Source organism: Calypte anna, chromosome 4A (assembly GCF_003957555.1).
Source record: "Calypte anna isolate BGI_N300 chromosome 4A, bCalAnn1_v1.p, whole genome shotgun sequence".
Classification (NCBI taxonomy): domain Eukaryota; kingdom Metazoa; phylum Chordata; class Aves; order Apodiformes; family Trochilidae; genus Calypte; species Calypte anna.
In genome coordinates this window covers 8,189,177-8,206,641 of record NC_044248.1, presented here as the reverse complement: position 1 = coordinate 8,206,641, position 17,465 = coordinate 8,189,177, and the positions used below count along the sequence as shown (strand labels likewise).

The 17,465-nt window shown below is 36.7% G+C and overlaps 1 protein-coding gene across 5 annotated transcripts in view; it reads left to right on the top strand.

The window, feature by feature from the left end:
- KCNIP4 (potassium voltage-gated channel interacting protein 4) overlaps positions 1-17,465 on the top strand; it is a 380,377-nt gene that overhangs the window by 336,254 nt on the left and 26,658 nt on the right. For 4 of the 5 annotated variants that reach the window (XM_030450068.1, XM_030450067.1, XM_030450066.1 and 1 more), the window contains exon 2: positions 6,486-6,610. In XM_030450068.1, coding sequence (XP_030305928.1) covers positions 6,486-6,610 — 125 coding nt within the window. Of the gene's footprint in view, positions 1-1,461; positions 1,564-6,485; positions 6,611-17,465 lie in introns of all 5 variants that reach the window. The other variant, XM_030450064.1, reaches the window with a different exon arrangement.

Below are 17,465 nucleotides of genomic sequence, written 5' to 3'. Positions count from 1 at the left end.
TATCTACAGTACAGGTGTAATGAGATGTTGCAGACACTGCCAGATGAGGACACTTAAGGATCTGTTCAAAGGTTCAGTTTTTGTGCTCTAACTAAAAATATGAAGTTTGAGATACCTATCAGCTCACAGCTTGTCTTTTATTTTATGCATTTACAGTGTTTCTGAGTTTAGCTGCTGGTTAAGTGTTACATGTAATAAGTGTATTCATTCTTATTATTTGTAATTAAAATATTTTGACATTTGCAGCAATGATCATTTAGCTTCCTCTGACCTTGTGCTGAAACTGGCTTGTTTCATCCATTCACCAGACCTGCAGTTCTCACAGAAGCAGAATTTGTCTGGTAATAGTTGACTGACTTTTTTTAAAGGCAGTGTTTGGTCTTTCCTCATTTCCCCCATTTCTTTAATTTCATTTCCTTCAACGTTTTACTCATACACAAACAGAGAAATATTTTCTCTTCCATTTAAAAAATTTATTGCCCTTAAAACCTTTTCACCTTCTCCTTCTGCTCCCAAATACAAGTACACACTTTCTTCAGATTGCCTACAAACTCCACGTGGTGTTCCACCTGCTTTGGTGAGTCTGTCACTTACTCCAGAATTCAGCACAAGTGCAGCAGAGGGGATAACCCAGGATTATCCTGGAGTTGCATAACTGTTTTATGGATGTTAAATCTGCCATTTGCAGAAAATATCCCTCCAGGATATTGCTGGCATCACTCATTCTCTATAAAATGGTTAATTAGACCTCACAGCTGCTCTGCCAGTTACTCTGACAGTTTCCTTCACGGTAAATAAGGGTGATGCTGTTCACCTGTTTCAGGGCACATGAGCACTACCTATTCAGCCATATCAGTATTTAAAGATGAAAATATAAAAAATATTTATGGATGTATGCAGAATTCCAAATATTAAAGGAAAGGGAGACTGGCTAAACATCATGGTTGATAATTTAATTTTCAGAAAAGGCAAAAGTACCAGGTTGTTTATCACAATTACTGTATGAATTATAAGGAAAATCCCAGCTATGGAACTAGAAGACTGCCAGAAAGGACAACAAAAAATATATCTGAGGCTTTATTTGGGTTTGGTTTTGTTTTCTATATATATAACTTCAAAATCAAATAGAGTCAAGTCTTTAAAATGTCCTAGTGTTAAAATGTTTACAATACTCTGGTGTTTTAAATTCATAGTCATATTTCTGATAAATGTTTTAAAGGCAGTTATAAAAACTTAGGTGTGTTATGATGGCTTTACAATAGACACATACGTACAAAAGAAAATCCCCTTTATTGGAAAGATGACAAAGCAATTTTGTTGTCCTGTTCAGATATTCTAGTTATCCTTTGCAGTTCAGGATGGCTTCCATCTCTTTGGCCTTTTCCCATCAGGATTCTGCTGCAGCATGTACAGAAATTGTTCTCAAGCCTATGTTAACAGTCCTGATAATATATTTTTTAGGTTTCCTCTACGCTCAGAACAGTACCAAACGCAGCATTAAAGAGCGACTTATGAAGCTCTTGCCCTGCTCGGCTGCCAAAACGACATCTCCTGTTACTCAAAGCAAGTTTTATTTTTTTTTTCATTTGAATTTTATTTATTTATTTATTTATTTATCTATTAGGCTTGCATGAATCCAAAGTTATACTTTCCCTAATGGCTCATTTGAGAAACAAGATCTCTGCTGAAATTATTGTATGTTCTTTTGAGGTTTGAAAAATCAAGTGATGAACAGATTTTGTGATTTGTGGGCTGGGAAGAGATTTGTCTGTGCGGAGCAGGATGGCAAAGTAACAGTGCCAGTGGCTGCCCCATTGGGAGCTGCTGGGTTGGCACTTGTACTCTGTAAGATAGATGAGAAACCATTCAGTAGTTAAATTAAATACCTGCTCTCAATGTACTTGAAAAGTGATAGCTTTGTGTCTGTGTGTGTTTGCTGTCCAATACATGAGGTAGTATCTGCAATGCTTTTTTGGGAGGAAAGTGTTGGACCTTCAGGTTTTGACTATACATCATGAAACAGTTCAGGGAACAGGACCTAAAGTTTGTGTCTGAGAGAAAAACAGTAATGAAATTGGAAAAAAAAAAAGGTATGTGAATGTGGAGATAAAGGAAAGGCACAGTGTCACCACCTTTAGTGTCTTGAAAACCTATGAGGGAAGCTAATGTGAAAGAGGAAGAGGGAGAGATCCATATGTAGATGCATACATACATATGTATGTAGACCTAGATTAATTATAGTAATAAGAGATTAATTATAGTAATAATGCTAATGTCTTCCTATATAAGTTGGCTGCTATAACTGTTAAAATATCCCCATGGACCCAATTCAGTCTATATTAATTTGGATAATTCTAGGCAATAAGCTGAGCATCTAAAATTAAAGCTTCATGGTCCCTGTCCTTCCTGTTTACTCTTTTAATAAAGCATATCTATCAATATGAGCTAAAAAATTCCTCCAAGAGCAGTTCCTTGTGTCCATTGAATGTGGGACAACCCAAGGCAACTTGACCATGAACACAGGCCCCAATTAAGTGTGTAGAATTCAGTGCTGCAGATATAGGATTTATTTTTCCTATCCCACTACTTTCATATGCTTCTCTATAGAGGAGTCTGGGGTACTTGCTTTCCCTTCTAAGTACTTGAGATCTCAAAGATGAGAAGGAGAAATGATGTGGATGCACAGTGACTTTTTTCATGGTGGCTGGAAAACAGGATAGTTTAAAAAGTTCAATTACTGTTGTGCCACCTGATAGTAATTCATTATGTAGAAGCTACTTTCAGCTGCAGAACCTGAGTAATATCAGAAAAAGAATCATAGAAGCACAGAATGGTTTGGGTTGGAAGAGTTCTTTAAACTCACCCAGTCCAAGCCCCTTGCTCTGGGCTGGGCCATGTTTCACTACACTGGGCTGCTCACAGCCTCATCCAGTCTGACCTTCAACACTTCCCATAAAGGAGCAGACAGGGGAAACGGAATAGAATGTTTGATCTATTTGTTTGAAGAGCATCACATCTATTTTTGTCTGCACAGGTAACACAATGATATTTTGAGTCATTCTCCATGACCCTGACCTTGAAAATTTTTGTTTTCTTGCTGGAAGGGTTTTATAAACCAGAAGATATGTTTAAAATTTGCACTAAATATTTAGTATGTGATAACCAAGTAGTAAAATCAGATGTATTCAGAATTTTTCTGTGTATTCTTGTTAATAATGAAGTGCTATGTTTCGTAAGAATATTATATTAAAATATTATATAAAATAAGAATATCATTGCAGACACGTTTTTTATCCTATTTCTCCATAAAGTGCTATTTGATTCCTGCTAGCTTTAAAGAAGCAATATTGAAGTAGAAGTGAATCCAGCCCTACCTGCAATAACAACCAGATAATGTGACTTCCTTAGAAATTTTAAGGGGAAGGTTTTTAAAACAAGTAATTTGTTGAAATATACATAGCATGAATTTAACTCTTGTACCTCACTTCTATCAATTCATGCAGACAAAGGTTACCTGAAGAGAGAAAATTTCAGCACACTGATTGAACAAGATGTCAAAGAATGCTTTTTCTTGTATATTTTAGACTTACTAAGGCTAAACTTTACTCTGTCCTTCCTTAGCCTAAATTCATGTGCTAGAGATAGAACCAGGCTTAAGAATGGTTTCAGAAAAGAACGTGTGCATGCATGAAGTTATTAAATAGATAGGGGAGCTATAATTTGGGGCTTATGCCCAAATTGCAAATATTTGTGCACAATTTTTACAGATATTAAATGAGCCCTGACCTAGGACCTGCTGCATCAGCTGCCAGTATTTGAAGAGTTTGTCTGCTTTTTGTATTGCTTTTGCCAGTTTGTTCTTTAATGAAAGGTTCAAAGAATAGCTCCTGTGACATATATATTAAAAACTGTCTTTACAGTTTAGCTAGAAGAAAGCTATTCATTAACAAAATGCACAATAACATTTTGTTTAATATAGTAATGAGTGAACATGAACTTGCTCCTACTTTTCAGTTGACAGGTTTGCATTTATGAGGGAAAAAAACCCAACTTCTCAACTTTCTTAGGCTGAAGAAACTAGAGAAGTCTAGATAACTGGAATAACTTTTTTTTTTTTTTTTTTTTTTTCCATTAATGCCAAATCATTGCTAGGTAAATTATATGTTTAGAAAGAGATGTATTTAACATATTTTCACTGCATATTTTCAAGTTCTAGCCTGATAGCTGTTGAAGAAAAAAAATAAAACCCTGCAAGTGGCTCATGAAAACTACATAATTTAAGCAGCATAGTTGGCACCTTATAAAGACTTGTTTTTTGATCATTTATATCTAGAAGCTACTGCAGAAACAGAGTGTGAAAAGTGTTACACTGAACCTTTCCATTAAGGGAAAGACATCCTCACCTCACTGCAGTCTTCTGCATTCTCATTGTCATTCTTTAAAACAAAACACCAATTTTATTCCTGAATATATGCCATACATTGCATTCAGTACCAGCCTTTATCTCTAGCCTCACATTTTTTATGTGTAGTCATTTAGGTTCTAGAAAAACTTCTAGATGGCTCTCTTGGTAGCCAAATGTTTTACAAATGGATACTTACAGACCTCATTTCTAATTAAGTCCCCTTCTGTTTAAACAGCAGCCCATTTCATCCCCATATAACTCTTGGAATGTAAAACACAAGTGACTTCTTAACAGTATTTATCCTCAAGTTGATTTTTTTGCCAATTTACTATAAACACCTTGTGTAGACTTGCATGTAAAAAAATTGTCTGTATGGCATTGTTATAGAAACCTTAGTGACTTTATAAAGAATATAAAGATTAATCTGTGAAAAAATGATTTAAAGGCTTTAGAAACTGAGGCAAAGAGGAAACAAACGAACCCACAAACCAAACCCTGGATGTTCTTATGCAGAATTAAAATGGGATTTTTAACTTTGTAATACCCTCATAGATTGGGAAGACTTGACTCTGATACTACTTTATTTCTATTTCATCTCTATAGGCAAAATACTCAAGGCTTTCTCTTTGTACCTCAGCACGTCTTTTTTAAAAGAAAAGAGCTGAAATTTTCTTATAATCTTGAAAGTTCAAATAATGGCCCTTGAAAACTATTACCAAAGATCATCAGGTCAATGTAAAGAGGTGGGGTTTATTAGCATTTAGATTGGAAGTTTTCACAAAGCTGGTAGCAGTCTATGAGTCATAGGATGTAATTTATATAAAAAAGTGAAAAAGAAACATTATATTTTGTCCATCAACCAATACACACTGGACATTCTGAGGTAATACTATGGTTGGCACTGAGATCACCTTCCTGAGTGCTAACTGCAACATCTCTGACAAGAGAAAAAACAAAGCCCTACAATTCTGTGAGGATTTAGTCCAACAGTTTATATATTATGTTTATATCTATTTAAAGGTTGCTCATTTTTTATTTAGCTGAATGATATTTTCTGATGCTAGAAACTATTACTTCATTCTAACATAACAAAAGCACATGAAGATAAAAGAATAACACTTTTTTTAGTGGAGTTATCCTAATGTTGTGCTTTTATGAAACTAGAACTAAATAAAGCTATTTAAGAAAGCAATTCCACACTCTGATGAAATTAACTATATACTTTCAGCACTGTGGAAATTACTATTAGGTGTGTTTGCTTATATTATATTTCTATGGTTGCTACAACTCTGAAACCAGAATAGGGCAATGATTTCATTAAATTAGTCTGGGAGACAAACTATGTTTAAAGCTGGGAGTACTTAAAAATGGATGCATACATTCTTACATTTGATCAGGTATGATGCTATATCTAGTTTCTTGATCTATTTTATTGAACATTCACATTTAAAACTCTACCTGGAGGAAATGCATTGTTATCTCTCATTTTTTCAGGGCTGCACTCAGCTGTAATCCCTGGATGTGTATATCCACATTCTTATTCATGTAATGATGAGGTCACTAAAATCATCAAGTACACCACCTAGGCTGCACCCTGTGAATAATGATCTTGCTCTGAAGGGTTTTTTTTATACCACATTCATAGTAAGGTCTGCTGCTGAATGTGCAGCATCAACCTCACACACTTTCCAAAGTACAATTTCATGATAAAAAGCGAACACTGGAAATCCCAGGTTGATATGGTGAACTCAAATCCATTACCTAGCCAAGGGAAAATTTCCATTATTCTGGAGTCACTAAGGTTTTACAAAATTGTTTTTTCTGGTCAGAGGGTCATAGAAACAGAAAAAAACCCTACAGAATGTTGCATGCCCTTGCAGAATGTTGGCTTTCAGGTTTATTGTTACTTGTGTGATGTTAACATCCAGACTGCTGGTTCATCATTGCTGTTCCCTGCAGCCTAAGAAGCAGATAGACATCTGATGAGCTGAAAATTAACATGTCATTTGCCTTTAAAGCTGCTTTCCACATCCTTGTATTTCTTGTTGAGCCTTCCTTTTCTGTCTCCTGTATTCTGCAGACACTGTAGAAGATGAAATGGAAATGGCCACAGTACGACATAGACCTGAAGCTCTTGAGCTGCTGGAAGCACAGAGTAAATTCACAAAGAAGGAACTTCAGATCTTATATAGAGGTTTCAAGAATGTAAGTCCTTCCTTTTTGAATCCATTTACAAGCTAGGCCACTGCAATATAAGCATGGCTAACAGTGAGGCTCCTGAGATTGCATAGCCACATACTGAGTGGCTGGTCAGGTGAGGAAACAAAACTCTGCAAAAACTGGGCTATTTAATGACCAAAGATGCAGAAGAATTAGAAGGTAAAGAGAATAATTATACCTAAGTATAGTAGGATTTCGTTAAAGACAGATTGAAAAGTCTGTTGTGTTTTTTGTCTGAAGATGCAAGAATGGCATCCTAGAATTTGGTCAGTGAGAGGATGATTTTGGTTTTTGTGTTCACAGTAGATATCAAAAGATTAACTGGCTGAAATTACACTAGAGGAGTTTTTAGTCAGTTGAAGAGCAGTAGATGACTTCTTCAGTCCTTCCTAGTTCTACAAGTCTACAAAGTTTATAGATTCCTTTACCAGTAGTCATTAGTTGAGATTTTTTTGGTGATATATGCTCTCTACTGGCAGGCCCAGTATTTTCAGGTGTCAGGGATACCCCAGTACAGTCCTAGGGTGCAGTCTGCCTCCTTTTCCAATGTCTTGTGCTGGGATTGCTGCTGGCATCTGAGGAATCCATGGTTAGTACAGCAGAGTAATAAGAAACAAAATTATTTTAGAAAGTACTATTAAAATCTGGGTCTATATCAAATATAAGAGCTGCCCTGGAGTTTATTGATACTATACATATTTTAAAAGCTTCTTCCTTAGAAAAAGTAGCCTTCTTCTCTCTGTTTTGCTCTACTGTATTTCATGTGATTTTTTTAGAATGATACTACATGCAATTAACATGGGATAGAAAATATTTCATATTAAAACCAAAGAATAATTGCAAGTGCTTGTAAATCATCAGTGTGTAATATTAATCTACATATTCAGTTGTGAGCACTACAACTGTACAGGTGTCTCCTGCTGAGCTGAAGTTAAATTTAATTGGGTTATAACATTTGATTTAGCTTGTCTTTCACCCTTACAAAAAGGTCTCCTTCTTGCTCTTTACTACTGAAATGATATTGTGTATGGAAGTATAATAGTCATAAAAGCTCAATGCTCAGCTATAAAATCAAAGAGAATATTTTCAGTAGCTTGTACAAGAAACATACATCTTGCAGAATGCTTAGATATCATGTATATCTATTGAAAACCATGCAAAAGGAAGTTTTAAAACTACATTTTCTTATAAAAACTTACATAGCAAGGAAAAGACACTTAATGTGTCCTGTCTATATATCATCCTCAGTTCCAGAAGGTAATGCTGGCATGTTGGTGATTAACAGTGATTGCTCTTAAAAGCTTTTCATTTCCTCAGGGTATCAGAGAACATTCCCCTGCTAATGACAGTATTCCCTGGGCACTACAAAACATCCCTAATTATCTAAGACAAAAAGAGACAGAGTATAGTGGATAAAATCAGCCTTCTGTCTGTTTCTCTAAGAATAATTATTTTTAGAGTCTCAGAAACGAAGGACCTTAATAATTCTCTACATGTAATTAGGAATGGAAAAAGGGAATAGGTTATAAGGGAGTATTTTAATTGATCACCAATTTGCCATTTTTCGAAAAGAGGAATTCCAGCTCTTCATATGCTTTTGGGTTCTAACATATAAGTTCTACTTACATCAAAGGAGTGTAAATGCTAATACATCTTTATTCAGGTGTTTCATTTCCTTATCTGTCCATGATAATTCAAGACATGTGTGTATAAATAACTTTGACTATTGAGAGGTAATGAGCATGAACTTCAGGATTTTTTGTGTTTAATATAATTGAAAAATTATCAATTACTCAAAAAAATTCTGTAAAGCATGCCTAAGGCTGATAACTCTTATAAAAGTAAATCAGTTTGAAGCAGCAGTCTTTACCCCAAGCATCAGATTTCAGAGATGAAGGATTTCAAAACTGTCAGTTGAGTTGGGGCTTGTTTTGTTTCTCATATTTATCCATTTCTACTGCAAAATGATCTATGAGCAGCTTGCCTTTGGGGATTAGTTTATCTTTCCCATCACCTCTCTAGCTTTTACCAAGTACAGTTTGAGTGGCTTTGGTGGGAACTGAAAGAGGATGGCATTTAAGTGCCTCCCATGGTCTGTGCCTCCCATGGTCTGTGCTTGTACTGGGAGCCACTCATCTGGAAAGCAGATTTGCAGAAAAGAACCTGAGGGCTCCTGATACCTCAGTATCCTGTTCTCAAGGGTTGCCAGATAAGGGAAAGAGCCTAAGAGCAAAAGAAATTGAGAGTGATAACTCCTCTACCATACTGTGGTATCACCTGGTACTCTGCTAATGAAATACTTTCAGTGCTGGGAGTTACAACTGCATCTTTTTATTTTCGTATTTGTAACCCATTTTTTTTACATAAACTGAAATAATTACTTACTGAACCTATCAGGGTATTTTGTCATTCACAGCACCCTGTGGGAAATTAGCTCCACACTTTAATCATGCATTCTGTGAAAAAGAATTCATTTCTATGTAAAACCTGCTGCCTTTTAATTTAATGGTATCTATAGTATTTCTGCTATGAGAAAAATGAGTAACCATTAACATTACTTCTTCAAGGTATTTGCTGATTTACACAGCATTTCTGATGCATTTCCTACTTAGTCCCTTTTCCTAGCTGGAAAGTTTTTGTCTGTACTGATCTCACTCCAGCCTGCTGATTTCCCTGAATCCATCCTCCCTCATTAGAGGATGTCCTGAGATAGGGATGACCAGAATTGCTCACAGCTTGCATCCAGTTATTTATTTTTACTTTAAATTACTTTGGCATAGTTCTGACTAACTTCAGATGAGAAAGCACCGAATACTCCTGTGTGTCTGTAGTGCTGGTAATTACAAAGTTTGCTTTATTATTTGGGTTTTACTTATACGACAACAAAAAAGTAAATAGTTCCAAGATATTTTCATCAATTTGATTTGTGTGGACACAGGCAGAAGGAGCACAGTGTCTAAGCAGCTCTGGGGATAGGCACACACCTAAAAGATTTCATAAGTCTCAGATCATGCTGTAGTGTAGCTCATGCTCTAGGAAACCTGGAGTAAAACTGCAGGGAAGGCCCAAAGATTAATGTCCTGACAATGTCTGGGTTTAGTGGTAGTTAAGGTCAATATTTAAAGTACAAGGGAAAATACATTAAAGAAAAGACGAGGATGTGGGTTAAACACCTTCAGATCGCCTCACAGTGGTCATAAGGAAAAGCACAGAGAATTTATGCCTGTATTTGGTAATTTAGCCATTTTAAAGCTTCTGTATCCTTAAAAGATGGGCTTACTGGAAGTCCTAGGCCCTCCCCAGCTTTAAAAGGGGAGCATTCTGGTTTTACAATGTTTCTGCACTCTTGTTGATGAATTGTTGCTCAGTTGCCATTACCGTGGGACCTCTCCATTTTGTATTTCTCTTCCTGTCACCCCATTTCTTGTAAACTGAAACTGTGATTACTGCCGTCATTAACCTTTCAAACCAGTGGCTCTGTGGCAGGCCTGGTACAAGTGGTACTTCATAATAAATTGCACAGACTATCAAGCATGCACTCAACATGTGGTCTGGCTTTCTCTTTTGTCAATTGATAGGTGTCTCACAGCTTCAGAAATGTTCCTGGCCTATGGTACATTTCTGTTGTAGAAATACTTAGATAATGCTTTTGCTGTATAAAGGATGCTCCTGTGCTAAACTTAAATTATTAACTTAATTTATAATTATAAATTTATATATATATAATAAATTATAATAAACTTAAATTAAATAAACATTAAATTATTATTCTCATTAAAAAATCAGTTGAACTTTGTATTAAGAAGCTACTAGACTTTCCTGGAAAAACGAAAGGATTTTTCATGAACGTTGATCCTACCTAGCTGTGTGTATCAGAGCAAATATAAACTGAAGTCATGCATGCATAAAAATGTCCCTGGATACATACTCTAACTTTAAATAGGCAGCTCTGGACTTGTTGAATTTATTGGGAAAACAAAATTTCTGATAACCTTTCTTCCCTCTTGCTGTTAGAAAATGAGGCAAACAATGACAGTAAGGTAATAACTCTGATAATATTGCAGTTCATAGATAGGTTCCCCCATCACACTACCTATCCATGTAAAAATATATTTGTGCCTACTCAAAATATGCTAATTTATTCAAAGATTTTTCCATTTCAATTATGGTTTGATGGAAGCATTGTATTGCTGTATGTTGTACTGATGAGTCTCACAGAAAGTTTAATGAAAGCTCATTTTATAGGTTATAAAGATCATTTAATGATTGTCTAGAACATTAAATGTTGGTGTGGTAAAATGCAGCTATTATTGTCTTTTTGTTTGTTCTTCTTTTAGTCTCTTACAGAAAAAATAGAAGAGGAGAAAGTGCTTCTTTTATCTAATTAACTATATTTCCAAATTTCTAGCAAATAAAAACATACTGTTCATGTCATGTGGGTTTAACCATCTAAGGTTTATCTACAAACCCAACTGTAAGAATAGTCATGGGATATTTTTTATATATTGGACTGGATGATTTCCAGAGCCCTTTTGCAGTGAACAGTTCCATCACTTTGTAGTCTGTAATCTGAACTGCTGAGGTTCAGAATAGATAAGTAATTAAATATACAGGATTAGCTAATTTGAAACTAATTGCTGATTCTGTATTGTGCTCAACAGCCTGATCCCTTCCGTTTCTCAAGACACAGTGTCAGTTTTCACATCCTTAGCTGTAACAAGTCTCTAGAAATAAATAGAATATTCATAAAGACCATAGAAATTCCGGTTGATGTTTGATATGTCTGTGTCTAGGTAATGTTGGCACTTTGACATTAAACAAGAATTTGGTGTGGCTGAGACACAGAACTAATGTCAGCATTAGCATTAGCTGATGGGGAAGTCAAATTCGAAGTTTTGATGCTAATCTTCAAATGCCAGTTGTAGACCTCGTGTGATAATTGCTCATAATACATTGTAAAAGCTCTCTCAAATTATCTATACTTGACTCTGTGGTATGCTGTAGAAAAGTTTAGCACTGCCTCATTACAGACAGTTTATTCAGAGACAGAGCTTTCAATCTGCAATTAAGGCAGCTTTCACACAGGCAAGGAAGCCACTTAGTCTGGCTAATATAAAACACCAGATACAAATATTTAACCGAATTTACATCCCTCCCAGACACCTTCATGCTTTCTGGAAACCATCCTTTTCTATGTAGAGAGAGTTTCTGAAGGCATATGTAATGCACATATGTAATGCTCAAACTTCCATTTTTCCAAACAGGGTTATTGTTTACCAGTTGTGCTTCAGACCAATTGTTTTCTCAAAGTTAGATGACTGAAGAAAAAAAAAATATAAAAAAAATATATAATTCTTGCCATGCCAGAATTTTGTTATGTTTCTAAAGCCTTGGGATTCATTTCCTAGGAGCTTAGAGGGAACTTTTCCGTATTTCAGGCAGGGCTATGTGAAAACCTTTCAACAAACTGAGCCACAAGTAATGCTCACATTCATTATATCCTCCCTTCAGGAGTTAGTCAATAAGGCTTAAAACCTCTCAAATTCAGGAGTAAAAATAATGTGGAGGTAAGTTTGACAGAGCTAGTGTGTAGTTGTCAGTTGTCACAGACCTTAACGTGTTCAGTGGATATACTCCTTTCTATTAGTCTCAGTTTCTAGCAAGAAATCTTCTTTTTGAAAGTTATTAATGAACTCAGTCCCTGAACTTGTATTCATCTCATGGCTTACTGCTCTTCATGGAGATACTTCAAGTATTTCCAAGGGAAAAGCTGTCATCTAGAATACCAAGGACTATCTTCACAGGAGTGATTGCTTACTTCTGTATTATCTCTGAAAAATGTAGATACCAACTCACTAATTAAACAGCACTTAAAAAGAGTATCAAAGAGTAAAAAAGTAAAAAGAGTGTGATTTTAAGTATCAAATATCAGTGATAGTGCAAACACCTCTAAGTTTGCCTTTATTCCAAAAAAGTCAATATTGTATTTTGGTGGAAATCTATTGCGCTGTGCACTTGTGTGTCTCTCCTTTTTGAAACTGGCATCACCTTTTTTGTGCCCTGGGTGTGCACCCAGCAGGGTGGTGCCAAGGTGTGCCAGCCCTCACACCTCCCTGCCACTCAGGGCACCATTTGTAGCTTCTGCCAGCCAGGTGCTCTGTGTAACTCATGTACTGGTTTTCTACCACAGAGCTTTCCTTTGCATATGTGATTTCCAAGGAACATGCATTTTTATCTACTTGAATATGAGCAGCAAAATATCTTCTTTGGCTACAGCTCCTTGCAGTTATTTTTGCTGCATCTGGTCTAAGCATTACAAAGGTTGGTACTCGAGTTATGTGGAATGGTTGCATTATGGTTTCTGATTAATCAGTAACCTTAGTTAAGTAAAATTTGGTGCAATGCACCACTGATCATGTTGTTAGTTAAAAATTCAGTGAGTAGACATCTCTTATTCTGCTTCCTCCCATCTGCCTCCTTTTCTTAGTGAGGGGAGATGGATATTACAGAGACTGCTATAAACATGGCACATTACAGCACACAGCTTAGCATAAAATGGTTTAGTAAGCCAATTCATCAGCTGAGAAAACAGAATCCTCCACTTGGATTTTTTCCTAGAAAAGGAAGTTTTCTTACTTTCAACGAATTTTTATACAAAACAGTGCAGTTCCATATTAAAACCCATAATGAGTTGTCTCTCTGTTACACTGCAATTCAGGATCACAAAGTGAAGTCACAAGTTTTCAAAGAGGCATCATAAGCCTGCAAGATGAGAGGAAGAAGAACAAATATATCTTCTGATGATACTTAATGGATGGTGCAGTTTGACCATTTGGGTCTTGATTACTTTAAATCTTTATAGGCAAAATCTCACTTGTTCTGGACTTGGGAATCTGTTCTGAATCCCAGGACATTCAAACTACTTTTAGATCTTTAGAATATTTTTCTTGTTTAAATTCCTGATACATTTAAAGAAAATCAGCAATGTGTAGGTTGTGTCATAAAGCAGTGAATATATAAAAAATCCTCCCATTAATTTGAACAAAATTAGTTTCTTATTAGAACTGTCTCTAGATTTCCATCTGTGCTAAAAATTAACATCGGCAAATCTACAAATAAAATAGCAAACCACAAGTGACGAAGCATCCAGGTCAAGTATTTCAGTGTCATGGAAGTTTTTGATCAGTCTTGGGCCAGTTTGCATTTACCTTTGAGTGAAGGTCTAAAACCCAGTGTCTAACAGAGCCCAGTGCTTTATTTCAGCTGAACATTTCTGTAGTTCCTCTTCGCTCCAATTGCGTGAATGAATCTTTTACTGGTTTTCAAGTAAGGGATTTTGTTCAACTCAATCAATTCCATTATGAAATGTACTTAGAGGACCTTAGATACAGTGAGTATAGCAGAAAAAATAAGTCAATAACTCAGAAGACAGCACGATTCAAAAAACACAGCATGAAACTAGAAGTCTAAAGACTCCAGCCCTGTGGATCTCTGGCTGGCTTATTAGCTGCCACACACCTTGAAAAGCCATAATATCACACTAAAAAGCCTTCTGGGTTGCAAGAGAGCATTATAACAGTGCTTCACTGCCTGCACAGGCTCCACATTGATAACTGCCTAATTTAATGTCTCTAGTCTGACAGCCAAAACCTTTTAGAGTGTCCCTGGCTATCTGAGGGATTGCTTCTCAGCCTTTGATCAAACGCACCTTGGGAACAAAGTGGGGAGCACCAGTAGGGGAGTTGCTGGCTGTGGGAAACTGAACTTTCCCAGGAGCTGGAGATAGCAAAGTTAAACCTTACAGGAGAGAAAAACGAACACTGAATTCCTCAGTGTGAAGAGGGAAATGTGTGTTCTGTGGCAGTATGTTTGAATGAGACCATTTACCCCTCCATCACCAAGCTCTGTAACCATCGAGTAGAAATAACTAACCTCATGCCTGAAAAAAAACCCTCTGATATGGGACAGTATTTCTAACAATTATTTACTTCTTCCATTTCTGCATCTCTAACATTGTGCCCAGCTTCACTGTGGCATCACAAAACGAAGCATCAAGAGCAATTTTTACAAGTCAGCCTTCAGGAACTGGATATATTTGTCTCTGGCACCACATCTACCAGTAGTTATAGGTATCAGAGCAACAGGCACACAATTGTGCTTGTGATTAGAAATGTCAGCACTAAGTACTTGATCTAGGTGCCCAGGAAGCAGCAGGAAATTCAGTCCAATAATTATCTGTCATGTCCTGCTGGACAGCCCAGTTCATCTCACATTCTTTTTTCCACCATTCTCCTAAGTTTTCGGGGAATAAAGTCTTTGTCAGTGTTTGTCCATGTACTGAACAATGAGTCCCCAGTAAAAATCAGAGTACAATGGGTAATTCATTACTACTGAAGTTTTAAAGCAGGAAATATTTGCTACCTCCTTCTAGAGCAAGACGAAAGAGTAATGCAACATAAGCCAAAAGAGCTTTAATATGAAAGCAGATGCAAAATAAGGTTCAACTTGACACCAGAGAGTAGTGGAAAGTTTATCATTTCTTAACTGCCCCTATAGATTCATTGATTCTAGAGACTTATAACATTTAGGGCCTGATTTTATAATGTCATTCTACCAGGGTAAAAATTCTGCCTCTCTAAATTAAGCTGCAAATCTTCATGAACATGCCCAAATGTCATGAGGGTTTTTTTACCCTCTTCATGTCTTTTTTCACTATAAGAATGGCCTCCAGGTAGAAATATGGCAATTACAGGTTCATTCATCTGTTTTGTGCTTCATCATATTAGGTGTCTGTCACTGAAGAACTGTACATTCTTGCAGTCTGACAGACAACTGTAATTTAGTGGCTCCAAACTTTTCTAGTCAGTCCCAGAGAAAGATTGTCCAATGAAGCACTACCAAAATATAGCCTAATGACTATGGTATTTTATCAGTAGATAAACCTGTTCCTGTTGCTCTGTGCTAGAAAAGTCTGATCCTTTTTCTGGTTTCTTCAGAATAACTTTTTTTCCTCCTACACTGACAAGCCCATCACAGAGCACGCATCCTCATGAAGGTAATCTCTCTATTCTGTTGGGAGCAGGCCAGGCCTCTTCAGAGCTCTTAGCTGTTCAACAGAGTTTGCTCTGCAAACAAGATGCCTTTCTCAGGCCCTTGACTTCTGAAATCAGAGTTCCTAGGAGCAGCAGCTTTGAGGAAATCCCATGGCACTGTAGAAATTTTTCTTCTCCCTTTCCCAGTGAAGACCTAATGAGGATCCTCGGAGTGAAATGCCTCCTATTTCTATTAACTCTCTTAGCCATGAGCAGTACATGAGCAGGCTAGAGACTTATGCACAGGGATCTTTTTTTTTTCCTATGTTTAAGTAGTATAATCCTCCAGATTTGAGGCTCATCTCATCCCTCAGGCTTGATCAAATAATCACACTGTATCTGACTTCCAAAAAACCCACTGCATTTCCAGTAGTGTCGATCACCAATAAATCAAGTCACGCAGCATCTTCTTTGCTGAACAGTGCCCTCCTGTTTGGTGTCAGCTTTTAAGTTCAGATCTTTAGTCGTGTTGCTTGCTGTTGTTTTACTGCCTGTGCTAATAATAGGAAGCTAAAAATTACCCTCGTTAGTGGGCATTGCTGAACAAAGAATGGTGCTGATTAAAAGGGCTCCTGGCACCTCTCCCACTGCCTGGTGGAAGCAGCCAAAGTGTTGATTGTTATTTACTGTGTGAAGCGACACATGCTGGGGCTGAGCCAGTTCCTTTATCTCTGCTTGTTTTCCTCTGCATCTGCCACAGCAAGTAGGGGGTGGGGAGAAGGTTTTGTTTATTTGAGTATCATCCAGTGGAAGGCTTAAAATCTCCTACCTCTTTGCTGGGCTGGTGGAAAGCATTACTGTTCTAGAGGTGGCTAAATAGAAGAAAGGTTTGTGTTTAACCTGACAAGATGAGGCTTGATCAGAATTTTTACAAGCATTTCACCTATGGATGTCAGTGGAGACTGTTGCTATCAAATCCACTGCCTTCCATGATGTTCCCATCCATGTACACCCTTGCCACTGAGATATAAATGGAGTCTATAGCTTTGGTGACAGAAATGATGATGCAACAGCCCAAGTTTTTACCCCTTTGAGCCTTTAGCTTTGAAGTAATTCTACTGTACTTTATTTCAGAGAGGAAAGATCCAAAGGAATGATGTCCCTTTAGACCTTATAATTAGTGTGCTCCATTTATGGACAGTCTCTGTGTTCTAGGTTCTCCAAAAGTGCCTTATGCTTTCCACTTGCAACCGTTGGTAAATTCACAGGAAAGCTTTAAAGCAGACAAAGAAGGCTGAGATAACCAGTCCATTTCATAAACCCCAGCTCCCTTTTGTTTACTCCGTGTTCCTTTCATCCCATAAAGTTCTACAAAGAATACAGAAGGTATTTTTTCACCTCCATTTCTAGAATATACTCACAAGTCTGCTCAAGTATACAAGACTACAGTATGTTATTTTATATTCTGATCTATAAGGCTCAGTTCTGCAATAATTGAAAGCAGTAGCTGTTTTAGGAAGAAATTTTGGTGGTCTTGAAGTCATCGTATAAGTCTGGTCTGAGATATACCTTTGGTTAATATATTTCATCATTAATTACTATTTGATTACAGCATCTTTCTCTATGATTCTACAGAAGTTATATTTAAAGACTTAAACCAAGAACTGCTTCAGTGAAGAAAAGGTGCTGTGAAAGCTTTTTTTTTTTATAGCCCACCCCTGAGAAAACTAAGATGAGAAACCAAACCAACCAACCAAAACCACCCAGGAGTTCATTAAGTTTCAAGAGGTGGGAGGTTAAACTAAGAG